Source organism: Haemorhous mexicanus, chromosome 14, assembly GCF_027477595.1.
Source record: "Haemorhous mexicanus isolate bHaeMex1 chromosome 14, bHaeMex1.pri, whole genome shotgun sequence".
Taxonomy (NCBI): Eukaryota; Metazoa; Chordata; class Aves; order Passeriformes; family Fringillidae; genus Haemorhous; species Haemorhous mexicanus.
The window spans coordinates 4,548,863-4,569,964 of NC_082354.1; the positions used below are offsets into that span (position 1 = coordinate 4,548,863).

Genomic DNA, 21,102 nt, shown 5'->3' on the forward strand with positions numbered 1-21,102 from the left:
GAGAGGGAGAGAGAGAAAAAGAAAAGAAAAATCTCAGAGCGTGAGAATGAAACCCCATCACCTCATGAATCCATGAAAGAATAAACATGAAGGGGTTAAGAACAGTGATAGAAGAAAGATTAAAAAATATATAATAAGACTGAAAAGTGAAAGATGAAATTCAGTAGTGAAATGGAAGTGAGGATAGAGCATTAGTGAGCACAGCCAAAGATAACCTATCGCCCCCACCAGTTTTTGACTCAATTTCTTTAAATCTCCCCCCTCTTTTTTTTTTTTTTTTTTAATTTTCTTAATTTTGGGGTTTTTTTGTGTGTTTTTTCTTTTTTTTTTCCTGTCTTTTTTTCTTTTTTTTTCTTTCCTTTTTTTTTGTTTTTGTTGGTTTTGTTGGTTTGCTTTTTTTTTTTTTTTTTTTACAATGGTGTAAGTCCTTCAGCAGGAAACCAAAATCAAGACAAACACATCCCTCCCTGAAACCAAACCCCCTCCCGTACCTTTCTCTCCCTTTCCCCCACTCCACACTCCATGGTTCTACATGTGCTGAAAAGAGAAGAGTAAGCTTAGAATAAATCTAATGAACCATAGGAATAAATGACAATGATAGTAAAGAGTAAAACCCAAACCCAAAAGACCACAACACTCCTGTGTTGTCATTGTCTGAGTGTCTGTCCCTATTATCTCTCTCAGAGGCCGCAGGCATCAATTTACATAGTACAACCAGTAAACAAGGTTGAAGAATCCAAAAGTGATTGGAAAAATGATCCGTGACCACTTGTCAATGGTGCTGACGTCTGTCAGGTCTGGGATTTTGAGCTTCAGCTTGGACGACCGCCGGCGCAGGCGGCAGTTGGCGCGGTTGCGGGCGGCGGCGTGGTGGCTCAGAGGGACGTGGCGGTCCAGGGTCGGGTGGTGGCCAAAGCCATCCCGAGAGGCCAGCGGCTTGCGGAACTGGATTCCTGAGCCTTCGAAGGACATGACAGAGTTTCGAGAGTCGCCCACGCTGCTCATCATGTCCGTGGCCAGCAGCTCGTTGTTCATCTCCAGCGTGCTGAGGAGGATGTTACCGTAAGGGTCAACCTGGGACGGGGAACACAGACACAGAGGCACTGGGTTGTGGCATTCACATTCTCTGAAAAAATCCCTTTGCCCAGGATATTTCTGCTGGGAAGCTGAGAAGCCTCAGAGAAAAAGAAAAACTATTTTTATCTGATTTACTTCTCCTGTGTTTTGCTCCTTTGGAATGTGTTTGGAGATTGTTTACCCACAGGTGATTGTTTCATTGTGAGAGGAATAGCAGATTTGTCTTTCCAAACCAGCTGTGGGTCTGCTGGTAGATAAAACCAGCACTGGGTGGTAAAAGAAACAATGGGAAGGGTTCCACTGATTGATGGATGGAAAAAGATATTTGCTTTTACAAATAAACTTTAGGTTGGCTGATAAATGAAATTAGACATTGAAAGATGAAAGAAGCAATGGGGAAGAAAAACCCCTAAATTTTGTAAGAAATAAAATTAAAAGGGAGGGTTATACATTAGAGGGGAATCTCTGGTATCAGGAGTTCTGGGAAGTCTGTACCTCTCAAGTACCTCAGCCAATGGGGAAAGAGAGAGGGAATATGTGACTGGGAAATTGGGATAAAAAGGAGGCTGCATCCTCCAAAAATTGGGGAGATCCCAGGGGAATGCCCCATGGGCTCTCCCTTTATTTGAATAAAGCCAAAAAAGGACTCCTCTGTCTCCTTTCTGGACATAAACCTCTGGTGTTTGTGGATTAATTTTCCTAACAACTGGATTCTGGTGTGAGTTGTTTTGACTCTGGCCAGTCAGGGCCAAGCTGTGTCGAGACTCTGGAAAGAGTTATGAGTTTTCATTATTATCTTTTTAGCATTGAGCAAGCATCCTTTCTGTATTCTTTAATATAGTATAGTATTCTTTAATATAATATAGCATTATAAAGTAATAAATGAGCCTTCTGAGAACATGGAGTCAGAGTCATCATTCCTGCCTTCATTGGGATATTTCCCAGCAAATACAATACTGGGTGTCCTGTGTACCATTAGGGGTGATTCTGAACAGATTTCTGGGGAGTAATACTGTTGGAAATGATATAACTTATAAAAAATTAACTTTAGTCAGGGGTTGGTTCTCTTTTGCCAAAAGGGGGTGTAAATTGAGGTTTCTCTTCAAAAGATTCTGTTCACCAAGGGTTTGAGTCTCACTGGGTGAGGTCTCAATCAACAAACAGCAGATTCCTAGATTCTGAGAGATTAATATCCACAGGTTGGAAGCAGCCAGAAGACACACAGGAGATAGAGAGACATTAACAGATATTAAACCCCTGGCAGGTTCCCAGTCTGGGAAAAGATTGATAAGAGAGCCAAAGAACAAGGACCAAAAATAGCATTGAAGAAATCAATAACCAATACGAGATCAAATACTAAGAATTGTGTAATTCAGAACCAAAGAATGAAAATTTCTTTGGGGTTTTTTTAAAACATATAAATATGTGAAAATTCTGGTAAAGAATCACATGTGGTTGGAATGATTTCCACTGCACATCCTGGCCAGAAAAAAGTAATGCCTTTAATACTTAAAAGAGGGTGTTGGGGAGTTCTTTTTCTTCCCCAGAGTTTGGTGACTATACTTCTAATGAGGTCATTTGTGAGCTCTGAACAAGCTGCATTTGAGGGTTGTCCTCTGCTGCTGGGGTAGAAGGAGCAGCCACCTGTGCCTGCAGCAAATTTTTTAGTGGGGAAGTGCCTTCTGCCAACACAGGAGGACCAAAAGCCACAGAGGGACTTTTGGCTACACCTGCTCCACGCAAGAGGAGGGCTCTGATGCGACGGGATGAGGATGATGAAGGCGGAAAAATTCCCAGTAATCACCAGAGAAGGGAAACCAGGGCTCATCTCTCGTGATGAGCACAAAGGCTGCTCTGCAGCTCACCCAGTGGAGAGCCTGAATTCTCCTGCCACAATGAAAGGAGAGGACAAACCTGCTCTCTCACCCTCTTCTCCTCGTAGCGGTGGCGCTCGTTGTTGGCCTTGCTGACGCGCTCGCTCTGCTTCTTCTGCTGCCGCGGCCCTCGCCCGAAGAATATGTAATTGACAAAAGCATACTCCAGGAGGGCCAGGAACACGAAGACGAAGCAGCCCATGAGATAAACATCAATAGCCTTGACGTAGGGGATCTTGGGGAGAGTCTCCCGCAGGTGGGTGTTGATGGTTGTCATGGTAAGCACCGTGGTGACCCCTGTGAGGAGAGGGCAGGTGCTCTGTTACCCACGTGGGATGGTTTCCTGGAATGCTGTTCTCAGCTCCCACATCCCTCCTTCCAGCTGGGCAGCCTCAGGAGGGATGGGAGCAGTGCCACTGTCGTTATTCTAAGCCCACATGCCCTCCACAAATTGCTGCAGAAAATGATCTAGCAGCAGACAGTTGGAGAAAGTGTCAAAGCTGCACATCATCAGCATGATGGGGATCAGCATCCCTGTTTCTTTAAGTCTGCCTGATCTTCCCTCCTTCTCTCAGTGTGGTAGGAAACATTCAGGTTTTCTCTTTTTTACCCTCTTCTCCTCCTTTTTGTCTCCTTCATGAACTCATCAGCTTTAGTGTGTGTTACTGAATGCCTCAGCATCCTTGGCACCATGAGTTTATAAGCTGCTGTGTCTTTCCAATGCCATGAATTGGAGAAAGAGTGAAGAGATTTCCTCTTCATGGCATTCTCTTTTTTTTTGCCTGCCTTGTAGGCTTCTGTCCTTGACCCCATCAGTTCCCACCTTCCTCTCACCAGCTTTACCATTCATTACATCAATTATCACTTGGACACATTCCTCCCATGATTCTCACACTCTCCTTTTTAGGCCTCCTCACATTTCTTGCATCCTAAATAAGCATGTTGTGAACTCTTTTGTCCTCATCTACTCGGTTCCAAAAGCCTGATTCACTCTGATTACTCTCACAGCTTCAATCCTCTTCTTCAACTTCTTCTTAAACTCCTCCCTTCTCTGGACTGTCAGAGTGGCCTCAGACCTGCCTCTCTGAGAGTCTTCTGCCAGCTCCAAAAACAAGGCAACGAGCCTTCACATTTCTTTTGGGGGTGGTAACTCTTCCCCTTCAACCCAGTCTTCCTCTGTTCTCTAACTGTTCTTACTACCTTGCTGATCTTCTTTTCTCCTTTTTTCCTCCTCATCTCTCTGTTGGCAGCCCTAATAATCTCCATGACCTTATTTTCCTCCTGCAGTTTCAGCCCCACCTCTACAGTCATGGCTCTCTGTGCACCCTGGACCTCTGCTTGTCCTATTTCCCCTTCACCCTCACTGTGCTTTGGTGTCACTCCTGATAAAAGACTGAAAGAACTATTAGCCTTCAGTTGGTAAACAAAAGTGAGATATATTTATATACACGCACAATATGGTCTATATTTAGGCAATAGTCTAAATATACAGAAATCTGAGGCAAGGAAAGGGAGAATAGAATGTTCTCCATGTCTCCATCAAGAAGTGAACAAATTGCAATGGAGACTTAGGGCAAGAGGAGCTCTTTGACTGTACAAGCAGGTAAATCTGGAGATAAAGTGACCAGAGGAGGTTGTGGAGTTTCTTTTTTTGGAGCTTTTTATGGATAAGTTAGGTCGAGAACTGTCAGGAATAGTTTAGGGGCATAGGGGCAACTGTTGCAGTTCTGATCTACAACGTTCTTTTTCTGTCTTCTCCTTTGAGTCCAGATGTCAGCAGAAACTCAACAGCTGTGCATCTCACCTCCACCCTCTTGCTTGTGCTTCCACAATGTCTCCCATGATCTCTTTTTCTTCTCTCTCTGATCATGCTCCTGTCAATGCAACTTACCCTTTTAATTTACCAAGTTCTTCTTTTTCCCTCCCTGTCTCCCTGCTCCAGCCTCTCCAAGCAGGCAAAGCCAAATCACCTTTTTTATACCTTTGCACAACCCACCCCTCCTCTGAGTCTTCTCAAACTCTTTCTCCTAAGGCTGCTTGAAGCCCCCAAGCTTTGCTGTAAGACCCAGCCTGTACCTGAGCTGCACTGCCTCTCTGAGCCTTGTCCCACTCACAGGTCCAGCCCTGCTCCTTCTTTCCTCTCCTATTGCCCTGGAACTTCCCCTCATGTTGCACAGCCCCATTCTCATATGCCAGCCATCCCCCCTTTCTTCTGTTCCTCCTTCCAAACCCTCATCTGCCATCCACCCCCACTTCCCTTCTGTTGCTTAAAAGACCTCATTTTTCTCCCCCTTTTATAGGAAAACATTCCTATTTAGGGGAGCATGTGCCAAAGAAGAGCTTGGACTTTAACTGCTGTCCCACATTTGCCTTGGCCTTGAAGATCTTTTTCTGCAGTGTCTGTATGGGGTCTGAGCTATCAGAAAAACGTGTAATGCCCCTTCCTTTCTTTCTTTCATCTTGTAATCATTCCCATACAACTTTTTGGCTGTCCAGCCTCAGCATTAATCATGCAACAGGCCACTCCTGGCACATCTGTTGACAAAGAGGGGCCCAGATTTCTCTTCTTAAGAAAACCAGTGCAAACCAGAGTGAAGGAACTCAGGATATGTCAGGGTCCCACATTCCTGAGAATCAGTGACCATCTGCATTTTGGTTTAGAGAGTTTAAACTCACACCCAGGAAATTTTTGGTAGGACTTTTACTGATTCAAATAAAACAGACTCCACTTTGGGAAGTACTAATAAACAAAAACAAAACAAGTAACTCTTCTGACTGAAAATTTAAAGTTTTTTCTCAGAAAAAAAAAATTATGTCCATTTGGGATGACAACTTTGACAGACTTGCTTAATTGCTACCTCATAAAGAAAAGGGATTTTCTTTGTTACAGCTGATCTCCCTCAAGAAAACACCTCCAAAATACAACAAAAAGGTCCATACCCAGTGCCACCCGTGCAGCAGAAGCATCATAGTTGATCCAGAAGGAGACCCAGGACAGGATGGTGATGAGGATGGAGGGCATGTAGGTCTGCAGGATGAAGTAACCAATGTTCCTCTTAATCCTGAAACTCAGGGATAGGCGCAGATACGAACCTGCCAGTGAGACATCAAAGGAGGATGTGGTGTGAGAGGAGGGCAAGGCTGGATTTGTGCTAAGACCTCAGGTTAGGAATTGAAATTTTATTCGGAAAAAGTTCTCAAGAAGCAGGAATAATGAGAAATCTCCTGGTTTCTGCAGCTGGTTTTGCAAACTGGCCAGCTTTTGCAAGGGGTCCCTTCAGAATCTGCTCAGTTGCCCCAGAGTATTAAGAAGAAAGGAAACTCTACATAAGTGACATTATTATATTATATCAGCCATCATGGGAGAATGGCTGTTCAGTGCTGGAATTGCTGTTATGGTGCCAGCCAATATGATGGAGGCTTACACAGGAGACTTTAACCCTATATTTGGGTGCCACGAGATGATTTTCCAATGTTTCATGTGCCAGCTCTGCCTCCAAACAGCAATGAAGATCTGAATCATATTTTTCCCATGCTGTTCTAAAAATGGGTTATGGTCAGACTGGGCAAATTCATATGCAAATAGAGTACTGTTAGTTAATCTGAAGGTCTCTTTTTTATTATTTTCAAGTTGTTGCAACTTCCTCCTAATCTTTTAGCAAACCTAATGAGGATAGTGAGGACAATAAGTACTTTTTACAGTCCTTCCACTGGAGCAGGCTAATTTTGACAGGGACAAAGCAGTGCCTCTTTCATTGCTGTGAGACAAAGTCCAAATCATTTCTCCTGCCCACCTCTGTCCCTCAGGCAATGCGGAGCCTGAAATATGGGTGTAATCCTGGCTGGCAGCTAAAGTAACAAGAGAACAGCAGTTTTCAACAATCAAGGATGTAGACTGGGAAAAAGGAGGTATTGTTCTCTCACCACCATGTGCCACTTGTATGGCTTGAACTCAATATTTCACCAGTCTTTTTTTGACAGGTGTGTGCTGTGCTGTTTTGGCAGTGAACTCCACCTCAGACCAGCAACCAAAAATCCACCCCCCTCCAACTTTCCAGTTGGCAGCATCTGAATTGTCCCAGGTGTTCTCTCCAAACCTTTTTATTGCCATGTACAGATGGGTTTGCATCATTTCATAGCCCACTTGCTCCTCATTGGATATATTTTCTCCTTACTATTGCACCTACATTGGCTTTGAGACCCAGATGTAACCACATAAAAATCAGATGAAGGCTGAGAACCTTCTGAAGAAGTTCTGAGCTCACTCATTACTTTGACTAAAAATGGGAAAAATTGCAGCAGGGAAAATAATCCTGAAAATCTTTGAAGAGAAGCAGACAAAAAAAAAAAAAAAAAAAAAAAAAAAAAAAAAAAAAAAAAAAAAAAGTAAGGAAGGAAAAAAAAAGAAAAAAAATCAAGGCTGGTGGGTGCAGAAGACCCTTTTTTTTTAGAGGAACCCCAAGGTGAAGCCTAGATCCTAAGTTAGTGCCCCAGCACGTGAATCAGAGGGATTCAGACCAACTGATCAGCAGCAGGTTTGCCCATTCCATGCATCCCTTCACCAGAGACTCACCAGTGGTGAAGACCACTTCCCTGCTGACCAGCCTCTGCTCGATGATGGTGAACTGGGGCAGCTCCAGCACCTCCATCCCCGTGACAGCAGAGTCATTCCCTTGCCAGAAGAAGACAATGTCATCCACGGTGTAACCATCTGCAGGGAGGAAGGAGCACACAGGGAGAGCTGAGCTGACAGGCTGGACCAGAGGACGGCTCCATTTGCACTAAAGGGATCTGGAAAAAAGGATCCAAAAGAAAGCCCACACCAAGCCTAGCCTCTCCCTGCTGATGTACTTTCCTTCTTCAGCTGAGCTTGGCAATGCTGTCCCCAGGGGAAGAGGAAAAATTGGCCAGAAAACTCCCACTTCTGGCTAGAATTCAGAGCAAGGGTGAGGCGTGGCCCATCCAGCCTTGACTTGCACAATGTGATCTCTCCATGGCTGACACAACAGGGACTTGTGCACAAAGAGCCTCTGTCCAATGCACCAAACACAGCATTTTGCTTTTTAAAAACTGCCTGCTTTTACCAGGAGGGGGAGACCACACAGTGCAGACTGGTGGGACTGGGGAAACAGGGCAGCTCAGTATTAAAAATTCCCAGAGAGGAGAAGATCTACAGCAGCAGTTGAAAAAAAGTTTGAAGATCAGAGCACCTCCTTTTTCTAAGTCTTCTCAGTCAAAATTCAGATCCAAGTGAGCAGTCTCTGAGGCTGGGGGCTGTTTTACCAAGTGCTGGCTGAGAAGAGCAGTAATGAGAGAAGAGAGGAAGGGGAGCCAGACTCAAATAGTCATCCCTTGCATTTCAGGGCCATGGGTTTGCCAACTCAGCCAAGCTTCTTGCTTTAACCCCAAAACATACGTGGCAGACAGGGCTGCATGGGCTGCAAATGTGACCCCCAAGTGCTCTGGACTTGTGGGGAATGAGGGCCAGGGGATGAAACCATGAAACCCCTCACCCCGCAGCGCCATGTCCACAGCCTTGGACTCAATCCTTGCCCTGCCCTGTCCTTGGGGCAAGGATTCATCACAACTTGAAAATCACTTGTGTGTTTTGAAGCCCCTTGGCTGTAGCTGCACGAGGGTGGCCTCAGATTCTCAGTAAAGCTTCCTGGGAGCAGTAAGAAATGGCCAGGCTTTGGTGCAGCTCGGGGCAAGGCTGCCTTCAGAGCATGAGCTGTCCACAGACAGCTCGTGTTCACACCTGCACTGGAGCACAGCCTGCCTTGGCCACCCAGCCTGGCAGCACAGGCCATGCCAGGCTCACAGCCACTCAGGTGAGTGCCACCACAGCCAGCACCTGGCACCAGGGCAATGAGGAGCTGTTGAATGCAGCACCAAGGAGAAATTCTTCTTTGGGGGCTAAGGGTTACCCCAGATCAGAGATGAACCTTCGAGGACAGTGTCATCCTGAAGCTGCTGAGTGGACAAAGGGCTCAGCAGTCTGCTCTGATCTCACAGCTGACCCTGCTTTGAGCTGCAGGCTGGACTAGAGACACCCCGAGGTGTCCTCCCAAACAGAATTATTTGATGACTGTGCAGTCTCCAAGCCCACATCCTGCGCTCTCACTCGTTACTGTGCCTATTCATGGGTGCCAAAATACAAACCCAATCTTCCAAATGCCATGCCACATCTGCTTCTGATGTAAATCAGCTAAGCCAGGGCTCCTCCTCCTCCCCCAGCTGGCATGTTCCTGCTCCCAGAGTGGTAAACCCTCACACCTTTGAGCCCACAGGGTTTCAGGACCCTCGGTTATCATCCTCCTCACACACCAGCTCTCTGCACAGCACCTGTGTTTGCATCACTCAGCCCCAGGCTGGAACCAGCAGGAAACACCCAGGTCCGCCCAGTCCTGCTGATTCCAGCAGCTCCAACACCCTCCCAGCTCAGAAACACTGAGTGTGATTTCACACAGGAGTTCATCTGGCTCAGACCCTCAGGCTCCCGTGGTTGTTCCCAATTTCTCCAGGAGGTTCCCAAGCCCTTTCCCCCCAGCGTTCCCCCTCTGCAGAGGTGAGCCCAGCCTGGAAACAATTCACCTCTGCGCCTCCCTTGCAGTAAACAAACCACACAGAGCTACTGACGTTTCTCACTCACTGCACAACATCTGCTCCAGCCCTTGAACCACTTTTCAGCATCTTCCCTCAACCTCTTTGGATTTCTCAGCTTCCTCCCTAAATTTTGGCACCCAAACACAGCCAGAGCCCGTCTCCCCATCTCAGTGACATGTTCAGAGGCCAATCAAAGCCGAGCTCTGACTCACGGCTCCCCAAGTTTATATAACAGGGCTCGCTCCAGCCCTTCCTGCCAGAGCCACAGAACCTCCCTCAGCTCCCCGTGTGGCTGCAGCCCCTGGGGATGGCCCTGCAGCCCTGCACACAGCCCAGAGCTCACAGAACTGGGCTGTGCTCAAAGCCCTTCTGGATGGATTCCCACTGGGGAGGATTCAGTGCGGCCAGCGAAGCCCCGCACGCTGCTATCTTCATCATCCACAAATTTAACAGCAGTGACTTCAAATTTACTTCCTGATCAGCAACGAAAATGTCAAATTGCAGTAACTAATTTTAGGAGATCTCACAGTTAACTAGCTCTATTCCATTTATTCCATGACCTGCTGGTGTTGGGTACCAATTTTTGTATTTTAATTTTTTTTATATTATGGCATTATGCAATATGAAATCAAGCATGTTTTTCATGAAGGCATTTTTAAAAAGTGTTCCTAAAGGGAAAGGTTGCTTGGTCTAAAAATAAATGCTTCACTTTGATTTCTAGCTTTAAAGAGAAAACCAAATTTCCATTTTACTTCTAAAAAGTAAACGAACTTTCACAAAGACAAGTCATTTCCATCTGAAATATCGAAAAGTATTGATGTGACGTCTCAAAATGTCAGATTAGCAGTCTGTTTTCAGCCTGCCTCATCAGGTTTTTGTTGGATCCTGGCACACAGATAGGCAGGGTATACGTGGTGAGGGCTATTTTTGGGGTGGAGGGATGGGATCAACAGGCAGTGCTTATCTCCTACAGGTAAGAGCCCCCAGCTGCTTCCCAAACCCAGCACCCCTGCATCAGAAAAGGGCTTTTTCTCTGGGGTTTGGATCAGTTTTGTTTTTTAAAATACATTTGTTTTATAATCCAGCCCTGAAAAGATTGATGTTCTAGAGTCAAGTGGAAGCAAAGAAAATGGAGCCCTGCAGATTGAGAATGTGCAAGTGTGTAAAAGACAAAAGCTCTGAGGGAGGAAACAATTGGATCTCTTCACCTCGGCCTGGGTCTCAGGAATATTGTGAGGAAATGTAGCTTTGATGAACAAATTGGCTTGACATGACCCATTAAGAACAAAATCACAACAGGGGGAACTGCGGGCAATTCCCTGCCTTCTGTTTGCTTGGTTCTACTGTAACCTGCTCCCAAACTGCTGAGGAGAGGCAGAAATGACATTCTGGCCCTGGGGCCTGCAGGAGGACCTCATTTCCATCCCCTGACCCTGCATGGGTAGGATGGGGAGGGCATTCCCCAGCCACGGTGCTGTGGGAGCTCCCTGATGGAAGGAGCAGCTCCCAGACCCCTCCCTGATGGAAGGAGCAGCTCCCAGATCCTGCCCTGATGGAAGGAGCAGTTCCCAGATCCCCCCCTGATGGAAGGAGCAGCTCCCAGATCCTGCCCTGATGGAAGGAGCAGCTCCCAGATCCTGCCCTGATGGAAGGAGCAGCTCCCAGATCCCTCCCTGATGGAAGGAGCAGTTCCCAGATCCCTCCCTGATGGAAGGAGCAGCTCCCAGATCCTGCCCTGATGGAAGGAGCAGTTCCCAGATCCTGCCCTGATGGAAGGAGCAGCTCCCAGATCCCTCCCTGATGGAAGGAGCAGCTCCCAGATCCTGCCCTGATGGAAGGAGCAGTTCCCAGATCCCCCCCTGATGGAAGGAGCAGCTCCCAGATCCCTCCCTGATGGAAGGAGCAGCTCCCAGACCCCTCCCTGATGGAAGGAGCAGCTTCCAGATCCTGCCCTGATGGAAGGAGCAGTTCCCAGATCCCTCCCTGATGGAAGGAGCAGTTCCCAGATCATTCCCTGATGGAAGGAGCAGTTCCCAGATCGTTCCCTGATGGAAGGAGCAGCTCCCAGACCCTGCCCTGATGGAAGGAGCAGTTCCCAGATCATTCCCTGATGGAAGGAGCAGTTCCCAGATCATTCCCTGATGGAAGGAGCAGCTCCCAGATCCCTCCCTGATGGAAGGAGCAGTTCCCAGATCATTCCCTGATGGAAGGAGCAGTTCCCAGATCCCTCCCTGATGGAAGGAGCAGTTCCCAGACCCCTCCCTGATGGAAGGAGCAGCTCCCAGATCCCTCCCTGATGGAAGGAGCAGTTCCCAGATCATTCCCTGATGGAAGGAGCAGCTCCCAGACCCCTCCCTGATGGAAGGAGCAGCTCCCAGATCCTGCCCTGATGGAAGGAGCAGTTCCCAGATCATTCCCTGATGGAAGGAGCAGCTCCCAGACCCCTCCCTGATGGAAGGAGCAGTTCCCAGATCATTCCCTGATGGAAGGAGCAGCTCCCAGATCCCTCCCTGATGGAAGGAGCAGCTCCCAGACCCCTCCCTGATGGAAGGAGCAGCTTCCAGATCCTGCCCTGATGGAAGGAGCAGTTCCCAGATCCCTCCCTGATGGAAGGAGCAGTTCCCAGATCCCTCCCTGATGGAAGGAGCAGCTCCCAGACCCTGCCCTGATGGAAGGAGCAGCTCCCAGATCCCTCCCTGATGGAAGGAGCAGCTCCCAGATCCTGCCCTGATGGAAGGAGCAGTTCCCAGATCCCTCCCTGATGGAAGGAGCAGTTCCCAGACCCCTCCCTGATGGAAGGAGCAGCTCCCAGATCCCTCCCTGATGGAAGGAGCAGTTCCCAGATCATTCCCTGATGGAAGGAGCAGCTCCCAGACCCCTCCCTGATGGAAGGAGCAGCTCCCAGATCCTGCCCTGATGGAAGGAGCAGTTCCCAGATCATTCCCTGATGGAAGGAGCAGCTCCCAGACCCCTCCCTGATGGAAGGAGCAGTTCCCAGATCATTCCCTGATGGAAGGAGCAGTTCCCAGATCATTCCCTGATGGAAGGAGCAGTTCCCAGACAATCCCCCCAAGGCTGCCCCGGGAGCTCTGCTGCCCTGGACAGCCCTGGAGGGAGCCTGCCGTGCATTTTTATCAGGGAGAGCGGGACCTGCTCTGCCAGCACAGCTGGAAGAGGATTTCCATGGGCATCCAGGGAACATCCAGGCAGGGGTGAAGGCTTGGGTGCCACTTCCTACATGGAACGGAGCCAGCCATGAGCAAGGACAGCTTCCTTAAGGCTAAGGGAGGCTTCCCCCACCCTCCTGGGACTGATTTTAACGCCCAGCCTGCTGCTAGAGCTCCGTTTTCCAGGGAATTTCCCCCATGGGAGAGGAGCCCGGTGCTGTGGCAGCCCTGGGATGCATCCCCAGGAGCGGGCAGCTGTGGCCGGGGCGGGTGGCATCAGGTGGCACGGCGTGGCAGGGGATGTGCCCGAGGCATACGCACAGCTCTCGATCTCCAGCGTGCAGTTCTGCTGGTCCAGAGGGTACCTCCGCAGGTCCATCATGCAGGCGGCCGTGGTGGTGATCCTGAAAGGGGAAGAGGGACAAAAATAAAATAAAATAAAATAAAAAAAAAAAATCTGTTGCGTCTGCTTTTTTCTTACTAGAAAAAAAAAAAAAAAAAAAGAATAAAAGGAGAATTGAAAGGCAGAAGTGAAAGTCAGGCAGCATTTGGGGCCGCTGTTTCCCTGGAAACCAGGGAGATCCGGGGTGGGAGGTGTGCAGGGCGGGGGGCTGGTGCGGCTCAGCCCCAATGGCACGGCACGGACCCTCCGTGACTCACGTCAGCCAGGCAGCATCTCCATTAACGGGCTGGGGAGGGACCTGTGTGCCCGCTCTGCCTCTCCCTGGAGAGAGACAAAGAACCCGGGAGCAGGCACAGCTCCGGCTCGGGGGGGAGAGGAGAGGCTGCCAGCGTGGAACAGGGAGACAGCGGGCACGTGTGCGTGGGGCTGGGCATGGATTGGCTCCATCACCCAGCACTGACCTATTGCTGACCACATTATCACCCCCTTCCCTCACAAGCTGCCCCAAAACCCCTAATTACAGCCCCCCCCCCCCATCCCCGTGCCCCTGCGTCGTGCCCACTTTGGCACTGCCAAACCCCAAACCCAAAATCCCGCAGGGCTCTGGCAGAGCCCTCCTGCTCCACGGCCCCGCTAGCAGAGTGTGCAAATCATTGTGTGGTCATCAAAGACACCTGGGGGATGTGTGTGGGGGTGTGTGTGCATCCCCCCCAAAAATAAATATGGGGAGAGGATGAGGGTGGGTGCTGCTTTGGGGTGTTGGAGCATGGGGAGGACACAGGGCAGCATGGTGCCCGTGCTGAGGTTCAGCTGAGGATGCCAGGAGGGTGTTTGTGAGTGCTGTACAGGAAGGAATATTGTACATCTCTGGGATGGGGGGGTTTGGGCTGGCATAGAGGAGGGCATGAGAGGCAGGGACAGAGTTAACTCCCCAGCATGGCAACAGCGCCCTGGAGTTTACAGGCTGCCCCTGTTTCTCAGATCTATTGCTCCCCTCACCCTTTGATGCAGTCCTCTTCCCGTGCAATGGATGTGTGCAGAGTGCTGGAGAGGGGGGAGAGATTGCTGCATTCTCCCCCTATTTTTTCAATTAACCATCTGGAAGGCATTAATCAAGCTACACATTTTTTACTATGTAGGCATAACCAGTGAACTGTTAACTAGAAAGCTTTATCTTCTGAGCCCTGTGGCCTGGGAGAGAGAAAAGAGAGGGGGAAAAAAAGAAAAAACAAGAAAGCAGGGAGGATGAGATGGTGAACCAGTAAAAGAGAAGGAAAAAAAAAAAAAAAAAAGGAAAAGCAAAAAACATCAATGGTTGAAAAAGAGACCAGAAAGGAGGAGAATATGGGAGAAGCTGGGCATAAAATTGGAAATGGGGAGGAGGGGGGAAGAATGTGGGAGGATAGAAGAAGGTGGAAGAGGGCTGCCCCAGTGGGGGTATCGGGGCAGGGGCTGTGGCAGGGCAGGCTGGCAGCCCCGCAGAGCTGCTGGCTCTTTAAGAAATCTCGTGTGCTAAATTTATCTTCTCTGCTGTCTGTGAAGTCTGTTTGTAGGAGATGAAGCCTTGAGGAGAGCCTTTGCCACTGCCTGCCGTGCTATAAATAGATCCGAAGAGACGAAGGGAATTTATATATATCCTCACTGGGTCTAGATACAACACTGCAACTGCCCTCTCTCCGAGCAGGGGGCCCAGGCAGCTCTTAACCCTTTCATCTGTAATGTATTTGGGGTGGAGGAGAAAGCTCTGAGGGGGGAGAAGGACAACAGGACAGGAACCACTTAAAAAATTACCACCGCAGCTTTGCCCTTGCGTGGATTGCTTTCACAGCCTCCCAGCTGGGCAGCTCCAGGAGGGAACACAATGCCTGTCCCACCCTAATCCTGCTGCTGTGCTGGGGTAGCTGGGCAGTGTGGTGCTGGGGGCAAACAAAAAGGGGGGCTGCAACCTTGGCAGGAAAGCCAAAGGTGGGAGGTGCAGAGTCCACGGTGGCTGGCGCAGGGACCAAGGAGTGGGATGAGTCATCCCCCTGTGCTGCACACAGCATCCACTCCCTGGATTATGCTGCACCCCTGGGAAATCGTGGCCACAAATGCGCTTCCCTGTTTTCCCTAAAGTGTGAGATGCAAAAAATGTATTAAATGAAAATTTTCCACCCCATTTGTGAAGCCCTGCGGGCTAAAACCTTTGCACAGTGTCCATCCCAAAATTGCAGCCTGGCTGGCTGGCTTGGCTGCAGAAAGGACACGCAGGCTGCTCTGCTCACACAGGGACCCTCTCGCCAGGATTTGCTTATCACCTGCAGTGCTGGTTGGAAATGCAGAGCGTGACACAGTGAGATATGGCTGCCACACTCCATGCACCAAACCCTGCTCATGCTGGCAGCTGGCAGAAATCCACAGCCACGCCAATGATTTCTGCAAGATCACACCAATTTGTATCAGCAGAGATTTACATCAGGGCAGAATTTAGTCCTGTTGACTCAAAAGGAAGGGACAGGTAGGACAGAAAGGAGAAAAACAAGATTAAGAGGACATTTGTCCTCAAAAAGCCAAATAATTTCTTTCTTTATAATCAAAGGGCAGGTATATCCATACTGTGTGGCTCAGCATCCTCCAGAGATACCCCAGTTATCCCATGTAAAGCTGCTTGGGCAGGTAAAATTGGAACCATGTCAGGCTTTGCTGTGGTTTTTGAGCAGAGGTGGCACAGCCATCCCCAGCTGTGCCAGGCTGTAGCCACCTGCTTGTCCAGAGCATTTCACCTGCAGTGCCTGCCCAGCTTGGGGACACCAGCACTGTGGGACCACCAGGTGTGGGGGCCTGGGTGGAACAAGATTCAAGAGGCAGCTGGTCTGGGGCACCAGGTCCAGCTCAGGTCCTGCCTCTGGGCTTCCTAAACCCTGATAAATCAGCCCAGCCTGGGGTAAAGCAAGTGGTGTATCCCAGAGAGGATGGAGGTGTTTGATTCTTCGGACTTCAGATCTTATGAAGCATCCTGGACAACAACTTCCCTCTGATAGACCCTGTTTGAAGAGCCAATTTCACTGCTCCTAGAGGGGCCAAGAAGAGCTTTCTCCATCTCCTTTGGTGGCTGGGTATCCAGGGCAGGTGGGACTCATGGAGGGATAAGAGGCTTCACACTCCTCTCGCAGTCAAAGGGGAGTACGAGCAAAACCCAGTCACCCCAGTGACCTTTTGGGGTCACAGCACGTGCCACCTCTGGTCCAGAAGGCCACAGGACCAACCTTTGCCTCATTCTTTCATGGGTATAAATGTATTACCTTGATAGACTCTGAGCTGTTGTGTGAAGAGATGGGTTTGCTTGGCACGTGGGAGACTGCATGGGGAGGACAGGATAGGGGGATGGACTGGGGGTGACACTCAGGAGTTCCTGTCTCAACAGGCTTAAGAGAAAATCAAGGTGGAAGGAAAGTAAGAGGTGGAAAAATGAGGAGAGATGATGGCATGAGCCCCGCTAGGGAAGGCAGGAGTGGAGATGACAGAGAGGAGAGCAGAGAGCACAGGACAGAGCAGCAGGGTAAGGGAAGAGAGGAGGAGGATCAGGGGATGCACGGGGTAAAGCATGCTTGAGAGGAAGAGCCGGAGGAGAAGGAGAGGTTAAAAGAGGGAAAGCAGAGGAGCAGATACTCACTTGGTGAGCAGGGAGATGAGGAGACAGGGAACAAACCATCATCCTGTAAACAGCTCTAGACAGAGCACACTGCCTCCAGAAGACGTGAGCACAGTGAAAGGGAGCAGGGAGCGCGGGGACCAGAGGGAACGCCAGGGAAGGATGCCACCTTCCCCGTGGCGCTAGCATGAGGCGCTGGCGCCCAGCCAGCCCGCATCTTCTCCCTCCCCCTCCTCCTCTCCTGCTTCTCTACCCACCTCCCTCCCCTTTTAAATTCAGAAATTTGTGTGGTGTGAAATTTCATCTGCTTTGACGGCGATTCACGGAGACACTGCCCGTGGAGGGGAGGGAGCGGCTCTCCCGCGCCGCGCGCTCAGCGAAGCGTCCAGCGCCTTCCACACCGAGCCCAGCCACCACCACAGCACCCCCAGCTCCCCTGCCCTCCCTCAGCCCCTGCCCACCCCACAGGCCTCGGGGTCAGCCCCTCACAACCTTTACAACTCCTTCCTCACAAAAAAAAAGACATCCATGCCCTTGGCGCTAATTGTTTCTCCTGAGGTCTGTAGGCGGTTGTGCCATCCAAGTAGCCAAGGCCTGGCTGCCCTGCTACTCCAGTGCACAGCTGGCAGGCAAACACAGGTCATCTGGGGGGAGACTGCTGTGGAGAAAGAACCGTGCAGCTCACAAAAAAATAAAAAGAAGAAAAAGGAGAAAAGGGACATGCATGAGATGTTGAGCAGCTCGGGCAGGCTGATGGAGATCGCCTTCTCTGCCTGCATCGAGTGGATCAAGCAGAAGGCAGAGCAACATGGATACCTCACTCTGGAGAGTGCCCTCGTCCTCAGGAGAGGTAGAGACCACCTCTAGGAAAACATCCATGGAGCTCTAAGTCACACAGGGCTAGTTCTGAGTGTCTGATTGTTACAATGAGGAAAAGATCTGCCCTCATGAAGCTTGTATGTCCAGAGCAGATGCTGGCATGGTGGTGGTGCAACCTTGACTGCTGCTCTGCACTGAGCCTGGCAGCAGCAGAGCATGGCCCCACCACAGCTGCAGCTCAAAAGGGAGCGCTCAGGTTGCTGCAAACCATCAGTTCTCCACAAATATTTCAGTTCTCTGACATGAACACTACCAGCCATTTCATTCCCCCTCTGATCCTCCTCATCACTGTTTACTTATTAATGGCTTCTTCTGTCTTATTTAGAATGATTATATAAGTGCACAGGCATAGAGCAGCATAGAGCTCCAAGCTGCCATTAAACCCTGCTGCAGTCCAGGGTCTCCTTTCCATCTCCTCCTTACCCTGTTGCTGGGCACCTTCAGTTCCTGCCCCAGCCACATCTCTCTCTGCTGCAGGCTCTGAAAGCCCTTGGCCACCCATTAATCCCAGCATCATCTCCAGTGTGTTGGGAGAGCCAAGCTCACTGGCCACAAGTGTGAGGGGTAAAGGATTACTTCCCAAAAATGTGGCCTGATTGCAAAAGGAGCCAGTTCAGGCTTCCTGAGGAGGATTGAGTGGGAGACAGGAGAAGACCATTACCTTTGAGGCACTGCTAAAGTGCGTGGGGGGCTTTCCCCTTAAAGCTCATCCTCACAAAATAAACTTCTGCATCCTGACTGTGTCTATCCCAGCAAATTAAAAATGCCTGGCACTGGTTTCTGAGGCCAGTGTCAACAGGCATGGAACAGTCTTGGTCTGCACTTCAATTTCTACCCCACAGAAAAGGGTCTGGCTGCATGCAGAAAGCCTCTTGGGAATGGTCACCAGCCTCTGCTGGGCTCTGACTGGGGATGCCCAAGGGACTGTTCTGGACACAGAGCAAAGCCAGGAAACAAACTGACCGTGGAGGACACTGATGTTCAGTGTCCAGGAATATACCCCAACACCTTTGGCTTGGAAAGGACACTGACTAAAACTCGGTATGGCTGAGAACAGGAGGGGAACAGCACAGATCCCCCCACCACTGCCTTTCTAATTCCAGTGGAGGCACAGCCAGCAAGCACCTCAGCCTATTTCCCCATTATGGATGAAGTGCCATGATGCAGGGACTAACACAAACACCCTCACAGCCAAAGACAAACATTTAAGTTGCTGGTTACAACTTTCTGGATTCCAGATCTCCTGAGAAGCTAAAGATGCTCCCATCCCCTCGGGATGCAGACTCCCAAAGCTCACAGCAGTTTGCAGCAATAAGGAGAAAGGAGGGAAGCTCTGGTTCTGCAGGACTTATTCAGGTTGGCCCCATGGGGCAAGTTAGACTCCTACGGGAATTCTGGTGACTAAGAGTAGAAAGAGAGGCAAAATTACTGTTTAGCTAAACATGGGAATAAAACCAAAACTGAGTTCTTACTCTGTACATTCTCAAAGTCAGTCATAAAAAACATGCTGGCAAATGTCACCTTCTGCCTGGCAGTAAGCACAAACTTTCAAGGGCCTGGAGGGATTTATAAACCCATAGTGAATTTTGCCATTCTTTTAACACAGCCTGATCTTTGAAACTCCTGGAGGTCATGATTGAACCAAGAGCAAGGCAAGGATATGGAATATTTTCCCCTCGTGTCTGTTTGCCTAAAACTGACTCCACAAGCCTTGGCACAGTCCTGCTAAGGTCACTCTGTTTCCAAAAGCATCTGTGCTTGCATAGGCATCCTTTGATAAATAACAGTGTACACTGCACTTAGATGGGAGAGGAAAAGGAAGGTTTTCTAAACCAGTGCTCAGGGTACCACTCCTCTTAACCAACCATTTTCCAACCTGGCAGAGTGCAAAACTGCAAGGTTTTGTTTTTCTGCCCCTTTTTTCCACCCCAAATACACCATGCATTTGGCCAGCTGCCAGCTGAACTGGGGGACAAGAGAGTGGTGGAACACCTTTAAAAAGGTTTTTTTCCTACAGTTATTTCAGATATCAGTGGCTTGCACTTAACAGAGGTATCTCCTTTCAAAAGCATCAGGCTGGCACAAGTTGCATTAATAAAACAGCAAAACTTAAACCGATGGGAGGTGGCAAAGAACAGGCAAAGCCCAGGGACAGGCTTAAGGGTGGTGGCTGGGCCAGGATATGCAGGAAGATGAAGAGGTGCTGCCAGGGTGAGCTGGGGGCTCAGGGCACACCAGCTGCCTCAGGAGACAGTGGATGCTGCCTGACCTCTGTTTCTGCTAATAAACAGCTCAGACTCACAGGAGATATAGCACAGGCAGCAATTCCAGCCAGGATGGTGCTTGCCTTTGTTCTTGCAAAGATGCAAGGCTGTTAAGGATGGAGGAGCAGCTTTGGTTTTGCTGCTTTGTCCTGTTTTAGTAAGCTCCAATTTCTTCCATATCTTCTAAGATTATTAAGAAATTTCACATTATTAAACTTTCTTCAAGTGTTTCCTGTTAAATCCATCATCCCAACCCTAGGAGACAAAAATTCAGGAGAGGATCTATCCTTAACCTGAGCTGGGGAGCTGAGCTCTTAAATAAACCCTGATTTCCCCTCACCCACCTAATGAACTCTTCTCCAACCTCCACATCATTGTGCTGAGGAGCTGGCCCAAGGCAGGGCTTGGGGGTGGGAGCAGGACAAGGCTCCAGGACCAGCTCCAAGGGGATGGATGGAGGGATGGAGGGATGGAGGGATGGAGGGATGGATGGATGGAGGGATGGATGGATGGATGGATGGATATGAGTCCAACTTTTTGCACCCCAGCTGCCACGGAGGAGATTTCTGCTGCCTTTGCCTAACCTGCACAGGGAGCAGGCAGAGCTCCCAGAGGCAGGGTGGAGCCTGAATCATCTCTTACATTTCCAGAGAAAACTCTCTCAGGGAGGGAAAGAGAAGAAAAAATAGTGGATTTCTTCCCTGCTGGCCTGTGAGATGGGAGAAGAAAATTGCTCAGTGGTCTCACCACAGAAAAAAATTCCTCTGTGTTAAAAACTCCTGTCTTAACCCATCAGGCCAGATTTTTGCAGAAAATCAACGAATACCCATGGAGAAAACAAGGACATGGCTGCAGACAGCATCTCCAAAAGAGACAGGAGCAGAAGAAACCTTTCTACTGGCTGGAGAGCTAAATAACCCCAGGCTGGACCCGGGCAATGCAACACTGCCAGGGCTGGATCCTGTTCAAGGGGCAGGTTGGGGATGGGGGCTGTGGAGAAGCCCCCAGGAGGAGCCCCAGCCACAGGGAGCAGGCAGGGCAGGCTCTGGCATATCATGGGGGGCTATGGCAGTGTGACAGTGTCCACAAGGCTGGATGGGCCAGCAGGTGGGATGTTTGACATCACTCTGTGCTGCTCCACAATGCCAGGTGAGCCAGAAGGATGTCCTGGCTGCTGCCTTAGCCAGCAGCGAGGTCTGGT

At 49.6% G+C, this 21,102-nt stretch overlaps 1 protein-coding gene across 3 annotated transcripts in view; it reads right to left on the minus strand.

The window, feature by feature from the left end:
• Positions 1-552: 552 nt before the first annotated feature.
• Positions 553-21,102, minus strand: part of LOC132333699 (gamma-aminobutyric acid receptor subunit beta-4) — a 55,207-nt gene continuing 34,657 nt past the window's right edge. For 2 of the 3 annotated variants that reach the window (XM_059859052.1, XM_059859053.1), the window contains exons 4-8: positions 13,046-13,128; positions 7,525-7,662; positions 5,892-6,044; positions 2,992-3,248; positions 553-1,074 (exon numbers count right to left, since the gene is read on the minus strand). In XM_059859052.1, the coding sequence (XP_059715035.1) occupies positions 697-1,074; positions 2,992-3,248; positions 5,892-6,044; positions 7,525-7,662; positions 13,046-13,128 (1,009 nt within the window). In that variant the 3' untranslated portion in view covers positions 553-696. The remainder of the gene's footprint in view (positions 1,075-2,991; positions 3,249-5,891; positions 6,045-7,524; positions 7,663-13,045; positions 13,129-21,102) is intronic. The other variant, XM_059859055.1, reaches the window with a different exon arrangement.